The sequence below is a fragment of the Girardinichthys multiradiatus genome, chromosome 4 (genome assembly GCF_021462225.1).
Source record: "Girardinichthys multiradiatus isolate DD_20200921_A chromosome 4, DD_fGirMul_XY1, whole genome shotgun sequence".
Classification (NCBI taxonomy): domain Eukaryota; kingdom Metazoa; phylum Chordata; class Actinopteri; order Cyprinodontiformes; family Goodeidae; genus Girardinichthys; species Girardinichthys multiradiatus.
Window position 1 is genome coordinate 48,490,814 of NC_061797.1, and position 17,686 is coordinate 48,508,499.

At 46.7% G+C, this 17,686-nt stretch overlaps 1 protein-coding gene across 7 annotated transcripts in view; it reads left to right on the top strand.

Moving 5' to 3' along the window:
- fhod1 (formin homology 2 domain containing 1) overlaps window positions 1-17,412 on the top strand; it is a 42,155-nt gene extending 24,743 nt beyond the window's left edge. For 6 of the 7 annotated variants that reach the window (XM_047363410.1, XM_047363412.1, XM_047363413.1 and 3 more), the window contains 14 exons: window positions 153-310; window positions 431-481; window positions 974-1,123; window positions 1,419-1,585; window positions 3,352-3,933; window positions 6,379-6,534; window positions 6,615-6,797; window positions 7,097-7,216; window positions 7,389-7,550; window positions 9,545-9,735; window positions 9,806-9,998; window positions 13,314-13,488; window positions 13,926-14,102; window positions 16,270-17,412. In XM_047363410.1, the coding sequence (XP_047219366.1) occupies window positions 153-310; window positions 431-481; window positions 974-1,123; window positions 1,419-1,585; window positions 3,352-3,933; window positions 6,379-6,534; window positions 6,615-6,797; window positions 7,097-7,216; window positions 7,389-7,550; window positions 9,545-9,735; window positions 9,806-9,998; window positions 13,314-13,488; window positions 13,926-14,102; window positions 16,270-16,355 (2,551 nt within the window). In that variant the 3' untranslated portion in view covers window positions 16,356-17,412. The remainder of the gene's footprint in view (window positions 1-152; window positions 311-430; window positions 482-973; window positions 1,124-1,418; window positions 1,586-3,351; window positions 3,934-6,378; window positions 6,535-6,614; window positions 6,798-7,096; window positions 7,217-7,388; window positions 7,551-9,544; window positions 9,736-9,805; window positions 9,999-13,313; window positions 13,489-13,925; window positions 14,103-16,269) is intronic. The other variant, XM_047363411.1, reaches the window with a different exon arrangement.
- The last annotated feature ends 274 nt before the right edge of the window (window positions 17,413-17,686 follow it).

Consider the following 17,686-nt stretch of genomic DNA (forward strand, 5'->3'; position numbering starts at 1 on the left):
CCTGGTGTCACCTGGCCTCACCTGGTCTCACCTGGTGTCACCTGGTCTCACCTGGTGTCACCTGGCCTCACCTGGTGTCACCTGGCCTCACCTGGCCTCACCTGGTCTCACCTGGTGTCACCTGGCCTCACCTTGGTCACTTTCTCTCACAGAGGCGCCTTCCTGCGCAGCCTGGCAGCCACTCAATGGGAGAAGAAGAGGAGAAGTAAACACCTGACCCAATCACAGCTGCCCATTTCTGATGATGTGATAACGCCAAGCCCCCACACAGCATCTGAGCCAAGCGAAAGCACGGCATCTGGACATCCCGGTAAATGTGACCCAACTCAGAAGTTCCGCCTGTTTCATTGTTGTTGGAAGCAGATCAGATCTTTAACTCCTCATTGTGTCCGAATGTTGGAAATAATCCTCTTCAATTCTGTTTGTTCAGCTTCAGCATCCGGCAGCTTGGACACAAACTCAAACTCCCAGAATGATCCAGGTAAAAAACTACACTACCCACAACACCCTGCAGCACACAGTGACCCTGTTCAGCAGTTTAAACCATCTAGAGGGGTTTCCTGACAATCCGTCTTGTCAGAAAGTCAGAACACTGTGAAATGTGGTAACAAAGTTCCTAAAGTTTCTACTTCTGACCATTGTTAACAAAACTGAACTTCAGTGAAGCTGATCCCTTTAAGGCCTGTGAGTACAGATAAGAGCTGAGGACAGGAGTCTGGTGGCTGCAGTGTTTGGGTCTGTGCTGGATCGCTGTGACCAGCCACATCCATCTGGATCTAAAGAGAGAGTTTATCTTGTTGGAGACCTTTCTAAAAATATTTATTGATCATTTTGAAGCATTGAAGCTCATATCTGCCTGAAAATGTTGTCTGCAGTTTGTGTGTTACTGACTGAAGCTGGACTCTCTTTAACCTGGTGGAGACCAGCTGATGCAGTTTGATGATTGTGTTGATGTGTGTGAACATGTTTGCAGCAGTTCCTGTGCAGCGGCAGTGCAGCACGCTGTCTGATGAGAAGATGTTTGTGCTGGACATGATTTACTCCAACTCCTCTGCCACAGTGCCTCAGAGCCCAACTGGTGCTGTACCTGGCACCACTGAAGAAGAACACAGCTTCACGGCTGGTGAGCATCTGCATGTTTCCAGGCTGCAGCAGATCCAGATCTTTTCCAGTTATGTTTTACTTCTCTAAAGAGAAAATGAAAGTAAGAGACGCGTCATCTTAAAGCACGTTACAAATTCAATTCAACCCAATTATACAGATTGTAGTACATCCATTCCAGTCGGTCCTAGTTACCAAACAAATTCCATTCAAATTCAGTCTATTATCCAAACTGGTTTTCTATCAATCCATTTGCAGTCTGTGTTTGGTTTCAGAAATCTGCAGTGGAGTGATACCTCTGTTTGCTGTCCTCCCAGGTGAAGATCTTGGTGGCCGTGTGTCAGAGCCAATGTCCAACTTTAGAGCATGCCTAGTGGAGTCCACTGGTGGAGCCAATGAGAGCAGTGCTTCCCGAAGGGCGGAGCTGGGCGACCTGGAAGGCTCGGCCCAGGCGGCCCGGGCCCGGCTGGCAGAGGAACAGAAGGTTCTGTCAAACATGCAGGGGGATGTCTTAAAGTGGCATGCAGATCCAGTTAAATGAACACCCATACTGGTCTTTATGTTCAGGGACCCAGTAGTTTTCCAAGGTTTTTAAATTAAGAGTCAGCAGGGGTACAACTCATGCTTCCTGAGGATTTCACCTAAAACAGAAATGGTCCCAGTTCAGAACCAGTGGAGCAGCAGATGAAGCCACTAGAGGAGCTACTACTGTCTTTAACCTTTTGTTTTTCTTTCTCATAGAAAGTACTCCTGGATCAGTGCTTCTGTGTCTTTTTGTGTCTCTGCTCTGTTCTCTCAAACCTCCAGTTGGTTGTGGAAATGGCCGCTCACACTGAGCCTGGTTCTGGTTCTGGTTCTGCTCGAGGTTTCTTCCTGTAAAAAGGGAGTTTTTCCGTTCCACTGTCTCTACATGCTCATCCAGGAGGAGTGAATGCTGCAAGACACTGACTGGATGCAATCTGCTTGGTTTCCTTAGATAGAAACTTTTAAACCAATTTGAATAATGAATAAATAAACCGAATCTGACTGTCTGACTGTTGGGATCAACTGGAATGGATGAACTTGAATTGGAATCTGTATGATTCTACTGAATTGACTTTATAAAGTGCCTTGAGGCAACATGTTGTGAATGGGCGCTATATAAATAAAGTGAATTGAACTGAATTATCCCTGCTGTCAGCACATGGACAATCTGGTGTCTATCTGGGTGTCTCAGTTGGTACCTGAATGTTCTCCTGTTGTTCCCTTGTGAGTGTTCTGCTCCTCCTTGTTCACTAAAAGGGACATATCATGCTTTTAAATCCTTCCTTTTCATCCTTAAACCATCCAGTTGTGGTGTGTTTAAAGTGGAACCTCAACGCTTTGGCCTGAACTCCTTGTTCTTGTAGCTCCTCAGGCTCCTCTTTTACCTGTTCTCAGGAGCATCTGGGAGACACTCGTTTTGGTGCTGTCTCTTTAAACGCTGCTGAGGCACATCACACCCCGCCCCCTCCAGGTCAAAGAGCGTTCCACTATAACTCGTTTGGACATTTTTGCAGTTTGATAGCAGAGATACAATTATCTAGAGGCACTGAAACAAGACAAATAAGGCAAAAACAATGAAAACTGTTAATGTAATATTTACAACACGCAGAACGGTTCTGTCCTCGAGCTAAAAGCAGCTGGATCAGTGATGGTTTGGGCTGCCATATCATGGCATTCCCTTGGCCCAATACTTGTGCTAGATGGGCGCGTCACTGCCAAGGACTACCGAACCATTCTTGAGGACCATGTGCATCCAATGGTTCAAACATTGTATCCTGAAGGCGGTGCCGTGTATCAGGATGACAATGCACCAATACACACAGCAAGACTGGTGAAAGATTGGTTTGATGAACATGAAAGTGAAGTTGAACATCTCCCATGGCCTGCACAGTCACCAGATCTAAATATTATTGAGCCACTTTGGGGTGTTTTGGAGGAGCGAGTCAGGAAACGTTTTCCTCCACCAGTATCATGTAGTGACCTGGTCACTATCCTGCAAGAAGAATGGCTTAAAATCCCTCTGACCACTGTGCAGGACTTGTATATGTCATTCCCAAGACAAATTGATGCTGTATTGGCCGCAAAAGGAGGCCCTACACCATACTAATAAATTATTGTGGTCTAAAACCAGGTGTTTCAGTTTCATTGTCCAACCCCTGTATGTCCCCTTTAAGTTTCCTCTCATGGATCAAGAACCAGATTTACTGTGTCTCCATCTCCCATCAGAACCGTCTCGTCCGACAGCAGACCAGCGTGGAGGTGGAGACTCCTGGCCGTCGCTTGGAGAAGATGGCCCCTCTGGGTCCTGCCGATGCCTGGGACCAGCTGCAGCCGAGCGGTTCCGACCTGCGGATCAAAGACCTGGACTTCTCCGACCTCCTGGAAGAGGAGGACATTGATGTCCTGGACATGGACAGCTATGACTCAACTCCTTCTTCCTCCCGTTCCTCAAATGTTCCTCCTTCTCTGAGAGGAGGTGCTATTCCTCCTCCTCCCCCTCCCCCCCTCCTGGGTGCTGCTCCTCCCCCTCCTCCTCCTCCCCCCCTAGGATGTGGTATTCCTCCGCCTCCCCCCCCTCCCCCTCTCCTGGGAGCTTCTCCCCCTCCTCCCCCCGGCTTGTCCTCAGAACTGATGAAGAAGAAGAAGACCGTGAAGCTGTTCTGGAAGGAGCTGAAGCAGGCAGAAAGTCCTCAGAAGTGTCGCTTCGGTCGGGGGACGGTGTGGGCATCTTTGGACAAGGTGGAGGTGGACACCTCCCGCCTGGAACACTTGTTTGAGTCCAAGGCCAAGGAGTTGCCTGTTTCCAAGGTAACCAGCTGCTGAGGTGACTGAGTGTACCTTGCCTGATGCAGCGATATTTATTGAGTATAGCGCCACCCTGGGGTCAGAATAGAGAAAAGATAAAAAGTTAAGATTAATAAAATGCAAACTTTCCTAAATGTTATTTATGTTTTTTCACCTCTAAATATGTGAACTAATTTTTATTTTGTCCTTTAAGACTTAAATAAGTCAGAACTGCACTTTGCCAAAATAATAGAAACAAATTAATTTGCTCCATCTAACTGGACCGGCTGTTTTTTAATGGTATTTTTCCAGCTTGTGGTGGACTTCAGCTTCTGTCCCCTATGTCCCACTGTGTGATGAATACCAGGAGTAATTATTAAAACATTTTAAGCTTTATCCTCTCCACTGTCAGACACAGCAGGTCTCTGTTTATTCAACGCTCAAAGTAACCATAACAGCGAAGTGTCCATCCTCATGTCTCTACTTCTATTTTCATCTGTTTCTGTCCTCTAATTAGACTTAATGGGGCTTCAAATAGGTTTGGACTGAATACTCGTCCTCGGCACTCAGACCGGGACAGTTCTTGATTTAAGGAAACACCTCCTCACAGCAGGAAACACTCTTCTCTTTAAAAAAATATCCAAGAAATTAACCTCGGCTATGCTGCTCTTCGTGCGTCTCGTTACCGTGGAAACGGTGCTTGTTTGGATTGTGTAAGACGGAAAAGTCCGGGTTGTAGCACTGGAAGACCAAACATTAGTTCCACTTGCAAAAAAATGAATTGTTGAATGCTGAAACTGCGTAATAACATGCAGCCTGCCCCCAGCAGGTGGCGTGTTTTCCCCTCTCCTGCTGTATGTATTGCTCTTAATCTATGGTATTGGAGCTAAACCAGGTGATTTTCAATGTTTTTATTCCTCTTTCCATAATTAACTCTTGTTTATGCTGTAACGTCTGAATATGCCCAGTGATGATCAATAAGAGAACATCTGACCTTTCCTGAATCGCTGGGTTCTGACATGTTCAGAAATGTTTCATTGTACCTCCTGCCCGTGGGTTCCATAGTCCATAATCCGGATGTCTCTTACCCACTGCAGCCCCTGTTTAATTGTCTTTGAGAGGTCAAAGATTGGTTGACCCTAAATGAGAACACTGCTCCTGCACTGTCAGGAATCTCTGAGTGTTTTTAGACAGTAATTTTAAATTTCAGGAGCAAGTTTTAATCGCTCCAGTTTTAGCAGATTTACACTGACTGCCTGTGCATTTTCGTGTTGATTTTAAGATTCATTTACTCATTTTAAAATTTTAAATGGCTTGGCACCCAATACTTTAACTGTTCTTCTTAACTTTTATAATCCAAAAAGAGCACTGAGGCCTTCAGGCCAGATGCTCTTAGTTCTGCCGAAGATGCAGAGGGGATTGGGCTTTTGCCGCAGCAGCTCCGGGTCTCTGGAATAAATTGCCCCCTGGGATCTGGAATGCCGAGTCTGTTCAGTCTTTTAAATCCCTCCTGAAAACTCATCGGCTTTTAACTTAGTTCAGTTTGAGTCTATCAGAGCAGTTAGGTTGAGATGTTTCTAGATTTTAGTTTTTAATTCTGTTTTATTGTATATGTTGGTTTTTAGTTTGTCTTCTGTAGTTATATCCCCTGTATTTACCTTTATGAAAATCACTTTGGTCGTTAAATGTACTATTTAAATAAAATTGACATTGACCATCAGCCTCGGAGCCAATGTGCCTGAAGCCTTCTGAGGTTCTGGTTTTACAGCCGAGTCACTGTGGCTGCTGGATGGTTGCTGTGACCAACAGTTCCATCATGACGGTTTTTGTTCCTTTGCTCATTAAGCTGCTGTCTCCCTGTTTGTCCAGCAGAGGGTTCTGTCGGACTGGATTAAGTCCTTTTGCCAAGTCTGGACCCAAAAGTGTTTTAAAATCTCTGCAGTTTCATTCCACCCAGTTGTCAGCAGAATGATCCGATTCATTCATGATGAAGAAGAAAGTTCACTGTCTATAGAAACCCATTTCTCAGTGCGGTTCAGCCCAAACTGATGAGCTGACCTCCTGCCAGTACGGTCACATGATCCGCTCAAGTGAAGCAGTGAATGTCTCCAGCAGTCTGATCATCACACTGGCTGCTAAAACAGCGGAGATGTTCGGAAATCATTGCGTTCTTGTTTTAAATGGTTCCGCAGAAATAAAAGCTCCGTCGCTTTGGATCAGTACCGCCTCACACATCAGGTGAAAGTTCTGGATCAACGCCTCCATGTTGTGTGTTTTATTATTAAAACCTCCACAGTTAAAGTTTATGAAAGCACACTGAGCCCAGAAACCCTCACAGTACCTGTTCTGATGGACGATCCAGTCTGACAGTGTCCAGTCTCTGTTAATGTATCCGTCAGGCTGTTCTGGAAACTTCTGGTACTCCTGCTTCTGTCCCCTCCGTTTATCTAACATGTCGTTTCTTTGCAGAAAGGACCAGAGACCAAAAAGTCTGAGATTCTGGTTCTGGACCCAAAGAGGAGCAACGCCATCAACATAGGTTTGACCGTGCTGCCCGCCATCCATGTCATCAAGAGCGCTATTCTCGGCTTCGATGAGTTCGCCATCAGCAAGGAGGGGATCGAGGTACTGCTGGCTTCCTGTCTGCTGATGGATCAGTCCATCTGATCTGGATCTTCACAGCTTTTTCTTTCTGTCCTGAGCAGAAGATCCTGACCATGATTCCCACTGAGGAGGAGAAGCAGAAGATCCAGGAGGCTCAGGTGACCAATCCTGACGTTCCCCTGGGAACAGCAGAGCAGTTCCTCCTAACCCTTGCCTCCGTCAATGCCCTGACCCCCCGTCTCCAGCTCTGGGCCTTCAAACTGAACTACGAGGCCCTGGAGAAGGTGAATGTTCTGAAATTTTTGTTCCTTTAATTAGCAAAAAGATCTGAATCAGAGGAGACATGTAACGGATGGTAAACCGAAACAGAACCTGTGGTTTTATCTGTGGATCCATAAACCCTTGGTCATGCAGACATGATTTTATCAATAGTCTTGCTGAGATCTTCTTAAGGTGTTGCATCTTCAGGATGGAGCTCTTCAGGACCAGTCAGGGAGCAGAGTCACAATCTAATGTCACCATCATGCTGCCAGACCCTCAGGGTTTACCGGGTTTGCGGTACTGACACTGTCACTTCCTGCAGGAGATTGCGGAGCCGCTGTTTGACCTGAAGCTGGGCATGGAGCAGCTGGCATCCAATCGGACCTTCAGGAGGATCCTGGCGACGCTGCTCGCCATCGGAAACTTCCTCAACAGCTCCAACGTGAGAAACACCAGTTACATGATCACATGAAAATATCAGAACATTTACTCCCAGATCAGCCCATCAGAACCGCTGCAGACAGTAAAGCTGCTGGATAAAGATCTGTTAGTTCTGATGGAACGGGTCAAGACTGAGCTGTTTCACCTGCTGCTCTGTTGTTCATTTGTTCCAGGCCAAAGGGTTCGAGCTGAGTTACCTGGAGAAGGTGGTGGAGGTGAAGGACACCGTCCATCGTCACTCTCTTCTTCATCACACCTGCAGCCTGGTGATAGAAAACTACCCAGAATCCACAGACATCTACTCCGAGATCCCTGCCATCACCCGATCCGCTAAAGTACAACTCAGGATTCCCTCTATGCTGTCCCCAGCCTCCTCTGTCCTCATCTTCGTCTGTCCCCAGCCTCCTCTGTCCTCATCTTCGTCTGTCCCCAGCCTCCTCTGTCCTCATCTTCGACTTCCCCAGCCTCCTCTGTCCTCATCTTCGTCTGTCTCCAGCCTCCTCTGTCCTCATCTTCGTCCGTTCCCAGCCTCCTCTGTCCTCATCTTCGACTTCCCCAGCCTCCTCTGTCCTCATCTTCGTCCTTCCCCAGCCTCCTCTGTCCTCATCTTCGTCCTTCCCCAGCCTCCTCTGTCCTCATCTTCGTCCTTCCCCAGCCTCCTCTGTCCTCATCTTCGTCCTTCCCCAGCCTGCTCTGTCCTCACCTTCGTCTGTCTCCAGCCTCCTCTGTCCTCATCTTCGTCTGTCTCCAGCCTCCTCTGTCCTCATCTTCGTCTGTCTCCAGCCTCCTCTGTCCTCATCTTCGTCCGTTCCCAGCCTCCTCTGTCCTCATCTTCGACTTCCCCAGCCTCCTCTGTCCTCATCTTCGTCCTTCCCCAGCCTCCTCTGTCCTCATCTTCGTCCTTCCCCAGCCTGCTCTGTCCTCACCTTCGTCTGTCTCCAGCCTCCTCTGTCCTCATCTTCGTCTGTCTCCAGCCTCCTCTGTCCTCATCTTCGTCTGTCTCCAGCCTCCTCTGTCCTCATCTTCGTCCGTTCCCAGCCTCCTCTGTCCTCATCTTCGACTTCCCCAGCCTCCTCTGTCCTCATCTTCGTCCTTCCCCAGCCTCCTCTGTCCTCATCTTCGTCCTTCCCCAGCCTCCTCTGTCCTCATCTTCGTCCGTTCCCAGCCTCCTCTGTCCTCATCTTCGACTTCCCCAGCCTCCTCTGTCCTCATCTTCGTCCTTCTCCAGCCTCCTCTGTCCTCATCTTCGTCCTTCCCCAGCCTCCTCTGTCCTCATCTTCGTCCTTCCCCAGCCTCCTCTGTCCTCATCTTCGTCCTTCCCCAGCCTCCTCTGTCCTCATCTTCGTCCTTCCCCAGCCTCCTCTGTCCTCATCTTCGACTTCCCCAGCCTCCTCTGTCCTCATCTTCGACTTCCCCAGCCTCCTCTGTCCTCATCTTCGACTTCCCCAGCCTCCTCTGTCCTCATCTTCGTCCTTCCCCAGCCTCCTCTGTCCTCATCTTCGTCCTTCCCCAGCCTCCTCTGTCCTCATCTTCGTCCGTTCCCAGCCTCCTCTGTCCTCATCTTCGACTTCCCCAGCCTCCTCTGTCCTCATCTTCGACTTCCCCAGCCTCCTCTGTCCTCATCTTCGACTTCCCCAGCCTCCTCTGTCCTCATCTTCGTCCTTCCCCAGCCTCCTCTGTCCTCATCTTCGTCCTTCCCCAGCCTCCTCTGTCCTCATCTTCGTCCTTCCCCAGCCTCCTCTGTCCTCATCTTCGTCCTTCCCCAGCCTCCTCTGTCCTCATCTTCGTCCTTCCCCAGCCTCCTCTGTCCTCATCTTCGACTTCCCCAGCCTCCTCTGTCCTCATCTTCGACTTCCCCAGCCTCCTCTGTCCTCATCTTCGACTTCCCCAGCCTCCTCTGTCCTCATCTTCGTCCTTCCCCAGCCTCCTCTGTCCTCATCTTCGTCCTTCCCCAGCCTCCTCTGTCCTCATCTTCGTCCGTTCCCAGCCTCCTCTGTCCTCATCTTCGACTTCCCCAGCCTCCTCTGTCCTCATCTTCGACTTCCCCAGCCTCCTCTGTCCTCATCTTCGACTTCCCCAGCCTCCTCTGTCCTCATCTTCGTCCTTCCCCAGCCTCCTCTGTCCTCATCTTCGTCCTTCCCCGGCCTCCTCTGTCCTCATCCTCGTCCTTCCCCGGCCTCCTCTGTCCTCATCTTCGTCCTTCCCCAGCCTCCTCTGTCCTCATCCTCGTCCTTCCCCAGCCTCCTCTGTCCTCATCTTCGTCCTTCCCCAGCCTCCTCGGTCTTCATCATTCTCTGTCTCTATCTTCATCTCTCCTGTTTTGTTTCAGGTTGACTTTGACCTGCTGGCAGAGAACCTGGTCCAACTGGAGAGACGCTGCAAAGCATCATGGGACAACCTGAAGGTGGTGGCCAAACATGAGACCAAGGCAGTACTGAAGAACAGAATGACAGAGTTCCTGAAGGACTGCACACAGAGAATCAAGATTCTGAATGTGGTCCACAGAAGGGTCATCAACAGGTAACATCTGGACCACGTTCTGATCAGCCAAACTCAGAGGAGGCATGTGGACTAACTCATCCTCCTGTAGGTTCCACTCCTTCCTGCTGTTCCTGGGTCAGCCGCCCTCCTCTATCCGAGACCTCAAGGTCACCAGTTTCTGTCGGATCATCAGCGAATTTGCTCTGGAATACCGAACCACCCAAGAACGAGTCCTCACCATCCAACGGAAACGAGCCATCCACCGAGAACGAACCAAAACCAGGGGAAAGTTGATCACTGAGGTAACAGACCGGTTTCAGAGTGGTTCTGTCTGCTCAGGCGGGTTCTGTTCAGAGTTTGATGCACCACAGCTGTTTCAGTAGATCCAGTTAAATTAGTGCTGAATGGTCCTACAAAGTGTAATCTGCAACCACAGCAGGGGGCGCTGTTGCACATATACATAAAACACATTTATTCAGCTGTTAGAAGCAGGAAGATCAAACAAAGCATTTGGTATTATTTAAATTTTAAATCAAACCTAAAAATGTACTTATAAATCTGGACATTTGAATTTGGAACATTAGCTCATTAACAACTTAAAACTTGTTAAGATCGTACATCTCGTTAAGATCGTACAGCTCGTTAAGATTGTGCAACTTAAGATCGTACAGCTCGTTAAGATCGTACATCTCGTTAAGATTGTACAGCTCATTGAGATGTCATAGCTTGTTAAGATTGTGCAGCTTGTTAAGATTGTACAGCTCGTTAAGATCGTGCAACTTAAGATCGTACAGCTCGTTGAGATGTCATAGCTCGTTAAGTTCGTACATCTCGTTAAGATCGTACATCTGGTTAGGATCATACAACTTAAGATCGTACAACTTGTTAAGATGTCACAGCTCGTTAAGATGTCACAGTTCGTTAAGATGTTACAGTTCGTTAAGATTGTACAGTTCGTTTGGATCGTACAACTTAATATCGCACAACTTAAGATCGTACAACTTGTTAAGATATCACAGCTCGTTAAGATGTCATAGCTTGTTAAGATCGTACAGCTCGTTAAGATGTGATAGCTCGTCAAGATGGGATAGCTCGTTAAGATGTGACAACTCGTTAAGATCGTACAGCTTGTTAAGATGTCACAGCTCGTTAAGATCGTACAGCTTGTTATGATGTCACAGCTTGTTATGATGTCACAGCTTGTTAAGATGTCACAGCTTGTTAAGATCGTACAGCTTGTTATGATGTCACAGCTCGTTAAGATGTCACAGCTCGTTAAGATCGTACAGCTTGTTAAGATGTCACAACTCGTTAAGATCGTACTGCTTGTTATGATGTCACAGCTCGTTAAGATGTCACAGCTCGTTAAGATCGTACAGCTTGTTAAGATGTCACAACTCGTTAAGATCGTACAGCTTGTTAAGATGTCACAGCTCGTTATGATGTCACAACTCGTTAAGATGTCACAGCTTGTTAAAATTTTACATCTTGTTAAGATGTCACAGCTTGTTAAGATGTCATAGCTCGTTAAGATCGTACAGCTTGTTAAGATGTCACAACTCGTTAAGATCGTACAGCTTGTTAAGATGTCACAGCTCGTTATGATGTCACAACTCGTTAAGATGTCACAGCTCGTTAAAATTGTACAACTTGTTAAGATGTCATAGCTCGTTAGATGTGACAGCTCGTTAGATGTGACAGCTTGTTAAGATGTGACAGCTCGTTAAGATGTGACAGCTCGTTAAGATGTCACAGCTCGTTAAGATGTCATAGCTTGTTAGGATCGTACAGCTCGTTAGGATCGTACAGCTCGTTAAGATGTCACAGTTCATTAAGATCGTACAGTTCGTTAAGATTGTACAACTCGTTAGGACCGTACAATTTAAGATTGTACAACTTGTTAAGATCTCATAGCTCGTTAGGATCGTACAAGTTAAGATCGTACAACTTAAGATGTCACAGCTCGTTAAGATGTCATAGCTCGTTAAGATGTCATAGCTCGTTAAAATGGTACAGCTCGTTAAGATTGTACAACTCGTTAAGATCGTGCAACTTAAGATCGTACAGCTCGTTAATATCGTGCAATTTAAGATTGTACAGCTCATTAAGATCGTACAGCTCGTTGAGATGTCATAGCTCGTTAAGATCGTAAATCTCGTTAGGATTGCACAACTTAAGATCGTACAACTTAAGATCGTACAATTTAAGATCGTACAATTTAAGATTGTACAACTTAAGATTGTACAACTTAAGATCGTACAGCTCGTTAAGATGTCATAGCTCGTTAAGATGGTACAGCTTGTTAAGATCGTACAACTCGTTAAGATCGTGCAACTTAAGATCGTACAGCTCGTTAATATCGTGCAATTTAAGATTGTACAGCTCATTAAGATCGTACAGCTCGTTGAGATGTCATAGCTCGTTAAGATCGTAAATCTCGTTAGGATTGCACAACTTAAGATCGTACAACTTAAGATCGTACAATTTAAGATTGTACAACTTAAGATTGTACAACTTAAGATCGTACAGCTCGTTAAGATGTCACAGCTCGTTAAGATGTCACAGCTCGTTAAGATGTCATAGCTCGTTAAGATGTCACAGCTCATTAAAATTTTACATCTTGTTAAGATGTCACAGCTCGTTAAGATGTCATAGCTCGTTAAGATCATACAGCTCGTTAAGATGTCATAGCTCGTTAAGATGTCACAGCTTGTTAAGATGTCACAGCTCGTTAAGATGTCACAGCTCGTTAAGATGTCATAGCTCGTTAAGATGTCACAGCTCCTTAAGATGTCACAGCTCGTTAAAATGTCATAGCTTGTTAGGATCGTACAGCTCGTTAGGATCGTACAGCTCGTTAGGATCGTACAGCTCGTTAGGATCGTACAGCTCGTTAAGATGTCACAGTTCATTAAGATCGTACAGCTCGTTAAGATGTCACAGCTCGTTAAGATGTCATAGCTCGTTAAGATGTCACAGCTCGTTAAAATTTTACATCTTGTTAAGATGTCACAGCTCGTTAAGATGTTACAGCTCGTTAAGATCATACAGCTCGTTAAGATGTCATAGCTCGTTAAGATGTCACAGCTTGTTAAGATGTCACAGCTCGTTAAAATTTTACAGCTCGTTAAGATGTCACAGCTCGTTAAGATGTCACAGCTCGTTAAAATTGTACACCTTGTTAAGATGTCACAGCTCGTTAAAATGTCATAGCTCGTTAAGATCATACAGCTCGTTAAGATTGTGCAACTTGTTAAGATCGTAAAGCTCGTTAAGATCGTACAGCTCGTTAGGATCGCACAACTTAAGATCGTACAACTTAAGATTGTACATCTTGTTAAGATGTCACAGCTTGTTAAGATGGTTCAACTTGTTAATTTCCCACAGCTCTCTATTACTTACCCATATTTACATTGACCAGGGATTTGTTTTTTTCCTCACATGAAATTGATGGATGAGTCCTTGAATGTCGTGTGTTTCTAAAACTCGAGTTTCCAGCGGTTGATATTTTTATTTTACATTTATTATTTATATTTATGTAAAATAAATCAGCTGAACATCCTCAGACTGAAAGGATATTCCAAACTTCATCTCATTTCTTGTCCCTTTTCTCTCAGACGGAAAAGTTTTCGGGGGCGGTGCCTCATCAGGACACCCCCTCACCTGTCTCCATGGCAGCAGAACCGGACTTTGATCAGGAGGAGGAGCACGAAAACATGAAGAACCTGCTGATCAGCAACAACAGCCTAACTGTAAATCCTGGAGGCCTGCGGCGATCCAGAGCCGTTCGCAGTAAGAATCGCAGAACATAGAACAGCATGGTTCTGCTCAGAGTCCATCTTGGACAAGTTATTGTTCTCCTTGGAACGCTGATCGTTCCTACAGATCAGTTCTGAATGAGTGTCTGACACTGAAAATAACCTGAATGGGGGGAAAAAATCCAACCAGAGGAAAGACGGTCCTGATCTTCTAGAGGAATGTTGTAGATTTAAAGATAAAGGTTCTGGTGCTTCTTCTGTCAGCGGACCAGGTTCCTCCTTTTTAGAACTGAATTATTATATTTTTATAGATGTGTATAAATTTGTTGGTACCATGAGAAAAGACATCTGATCCCGGTCAGCTGGATCAGGTCCTAGCTGAAGCTTTATTCTTAGTTCTTCTCCTGCTTTATCTGTAAATTGTGTTTTCTTGCCTTTGCTCCTGGTTAACGTTCTGGTTCTGATGCTCAGGTCTTGGCAGGCTGAGTCCGACTAACCTGCCTGTTGCCAGAGAAGATGGGACCAACCCTCCGGACGACGCCACAGATGACATTATGGATCGACTGGTGAAGTCTGTGACCCGGAACCCCACAGACAGAGCCGCCAGCCCTAAGAGCCGTAAACGGTCCCGCCTCAACAGGAAGTCCAGTGAGTACAGATTCTTCAGGTCTGGTTTGAATCAGAGTTTCAGTGGAGCAGAGTCTGATGGATTTGCTTCTTCAGTCAGAATAACACCAGCTGGATCTGCAGCAGAACTTTCTGGGATCTCTGTGGTTCTGCTGAGACTCGGCTGTATCAGCTCAGTTGAAAAATGCTCTTCAGAGAGTTCCTGTAGATGCTGATGGCTGATCTCTTGTAGCAGTCTGTCTTACAGCAGATCTGAAGAAGCCTCCAACTGAAGACACTCTGTTGTTGTAGGATAGTATGATGAAGAGGATACTCAGGGTTCTCCATAATCTTCATTTTATGAAGAATCCTTTTTTGCAAAATCTTCTCCAGAGGTTCAAGAGGTGTCTGCAGAACAGAGCCAGCCTTCTTTATCAGCTCGTTGAGCTTTTTAAGTCCCGGGCTCTGATGCTGCTACCCCAGCAAATCATGTATAGTGAAGGGGCAAGGCGGGGGCGCAGGGTTGAAAACATATAGAGGACAAAGCAAACCAGGTTGGATTGTATTAAATGCACTGAAGAAATCAAAGAACATGATCCTCACAGTGCTGCTGGCTTTGTCTAGATGATAGTGGGTTTGTTGAATCAGGTGTATGATGACATCTTCAACTCCAACTCCATAGCAATAAGCAAACTGAAGGAGGTCCTGACAGTTTGTTTGCTTACTCAGGTGGGTCTCTCTAGGATTGGGTGTCTAAAGTTGGCCCTCGAGGGCCAGTGTCCTGCATGTTTTAGATGTTTTCCTGGTTCAGCACACCTGATTTCCATTAATGGTTGAGTACCAGGCTTTCACTGAACTGCAGTCTGAATCAGGTGGGTTAAGAAGGGAAACATCTAAAGCATGCAGGACCCCGGCCCTCTGGACCGACTCTGGACATCCCTGCTCAAGGACCTCCATGATGTGGGATGTCAGGGACACATGTCTATAGTCATTGATGACTGATGGCTTCCCTTTGGTACCAGAACAAGGCAAGATTTTCTCCACAACATTGGTACCTTCCTTTGTTTAGTCCGGTTCAGATTCTGTTTGAAACCAAACAGCAGCTCTGTGTCCAAAACAGTCGATATCAGCTCTGCTTCATATCACTGTTTTCACTTCCTACCTAAATCCCAGCAGAGCTGATAACCATCAGAACAGTGTGTCCTGCTGCTGTCTGAAGGACGCACAGAGACCTTCTCAGGAGGACCCGCTCCACACCCTTAAGCCTGCTCCTCTCCATGGGCCGCAGGAGGATCTGCTTCTCACACATCAGAGGAGATTTCAGCCCCCCTCTTTTGTCAGCCGTGAATCCTGAAGAGTCCATCCATCTGTGGTTGAATCTTTTGTTTTCTCTTGCAGGAATTCTATGAACTTCCTGTTTCTAAGTTTCTTTCTGGTCCGTTCTCTCGCGCCGTCCATAAAAAAAAGTACATAAAATACTTTAGTGAGAAGCTAAAATGCATAAACCCCGCAGCCATCTGGTCTCTACATGGGAGCTGGTGTTGGTTGAGTAAGATAAGGTGAAGAGGAAAGTAATGTTCAGACCTGGGAGTCAAACTGAAGCCCTCTGAGGTTCAGGGGCAGCAGGCTGGAGGGTGGTGTGGAGGCGTGGGGGGGCTCATGGGGTTGAGATCGAAATTGGGGGGTTGGGACTATTTCGTCTTGTAATGGCTCTGGTTGGCAGGCTCGTTTGGGCCAGGTAGACCCCTCTTTTGTACGTGGCCCCCTCTCTGGATGGGGCTGGGGTCAGAGCAGGGGGTCGGGGTCTGGGTAGGGCGGTGCCGGCATTAGTCTGGGCTGGGGCATTCTGCCTGTCCCACCCCGGAAGGAAGGGGACCATCTCCTAGGTCTGGGGGCTTGTTCCCCCTCTGGGGTATCTGTACCTGGACCTGGGAGTGTAGATTATGTATGGGGAGTGTGAGTTGTCCATTGTTGTGTCATTGAGTTGGATGTGGGGGTTTGCCTTTTTTACGTGTACACATGAGGATGGGAATGTGTGATTGTGACTGTGTGTTCCTGTTTCTGTGTCAGGTTGGGTCTTCACAGAATGAGGCAACGTTCATTCTGAGCAGAAATATTGAGAATAGATTCTAGGAGGAAGGTTCTCCTGGTTAAAGAAACCAAGATGAGTTTTATTGATCTGATCAGTTTTCTTTGTGTTGGTTTGCAGTGAGGAGGACTCTAAAGAACGGTCTCGATCTCAACGTGGTCCAGGCTCTGGGTCTGCACGCCACCAAGACAGGAGACAAAGTCTGATCATCCATTAAAGTATTACGGGCTGATCTGGGAGCAGCTGCATGTTTTTAACCCAACAAACCATCCTGGCGTGGAAGATCTTCCAGCCTCCTTCACAGATCGGAGCCCAGAGCTGAAGCTGATCATCAGGAGGACCTCCTCTTGCCGCCTCCATGCATTCAGACCTTCTGAGGCAGCAGCTCCTGTCTGATGATATTCTGTGTTTTATCTTCTGATCTCCTGCTCCAGTCTGAGTGTTTTTAGATGAACCTTCAGAGCAGCTAAACACCAACATGAGCGCAGACTTCGTGTTTTGTTCCTGCTGATCTGTTTGTGCTGCACACCACACCAAGATTTAACTTCCGGGTCATTGGTTCTGATCCAGAAAAGGGTGCAGTTTGTCAACCAGAAGAAGAGTCACAAATCAGAACAATGATTGAAACTGGATCAGAACAATGATGATGATGTTTACCTGCAGAATCATCTACCTGCATGACAGCTTTTAAATGTTTGCTGTAAATTAGCTGAGTCTTCTCAGTTTGTAGTTGGCCTCCTCAGGGTTCGATCAAATGTTCTCCTCAGGTTTCTGCTGCTGAGATGAGAACATTATGTTGGTCCAGCTCCGAGGTTCCTGTGAAGGCTCCTGCAGCTCTGTCTGAGTTTCCGGACCTCTGTTTCTGTCTGTAATATTTAACTTCTCCACGGTGTAGCACAAACTGCCACTCAAACATCACAGAAGACCTCTCACGTTCACAGCGTTGTTGCTCTTAGAGCTGAGGTGCTTCAGAACTTTGAAGTTCCTGCCAACACTCCGGTTCCCTCTGGTATACGTTCAGAGAGGGAACGTTTCTGAGTCATATGAAGCTGGTACCAAAGGTCGAACCCGTCACCTGCCACCAGGTGTGTTTCTGTGAGTTCACTGGTTTTTGCACTTTGAGATGTTCAGGTGTTCTTCTTCATTGAGATGAGGTGATGAAGACTCAGCTTTAACTTGAAGAGTGAGGTGGATGTTTTGGCTATTATGAAATGTAAGATTGAATGTGTTTCTGCTGTCAATAAAGAGTTTTAATAAATCCTAGATGCTTGTGACAGTTCTGGTTCTTCCTGAGACACCTGAAGAACCTCAGCTGGGTTGCTCCTCAGGTACGGCATCCTCGTCCCTCAACTACTCCAGGAGATGTAGCCAGATGTCCAGCGGAGTCCTCCTGCAGAGCCTCAGTCTATTAGTCTGGTACTCAGGGATGGAGTCCTGCATGGATCAGTTGGTTTCTGTTCCCACACACCTGATCTAAATGTTTGATTCATCTCAGCTCTTCATCAAGTTCTGCAGATACTATGAGATGTGAACCATC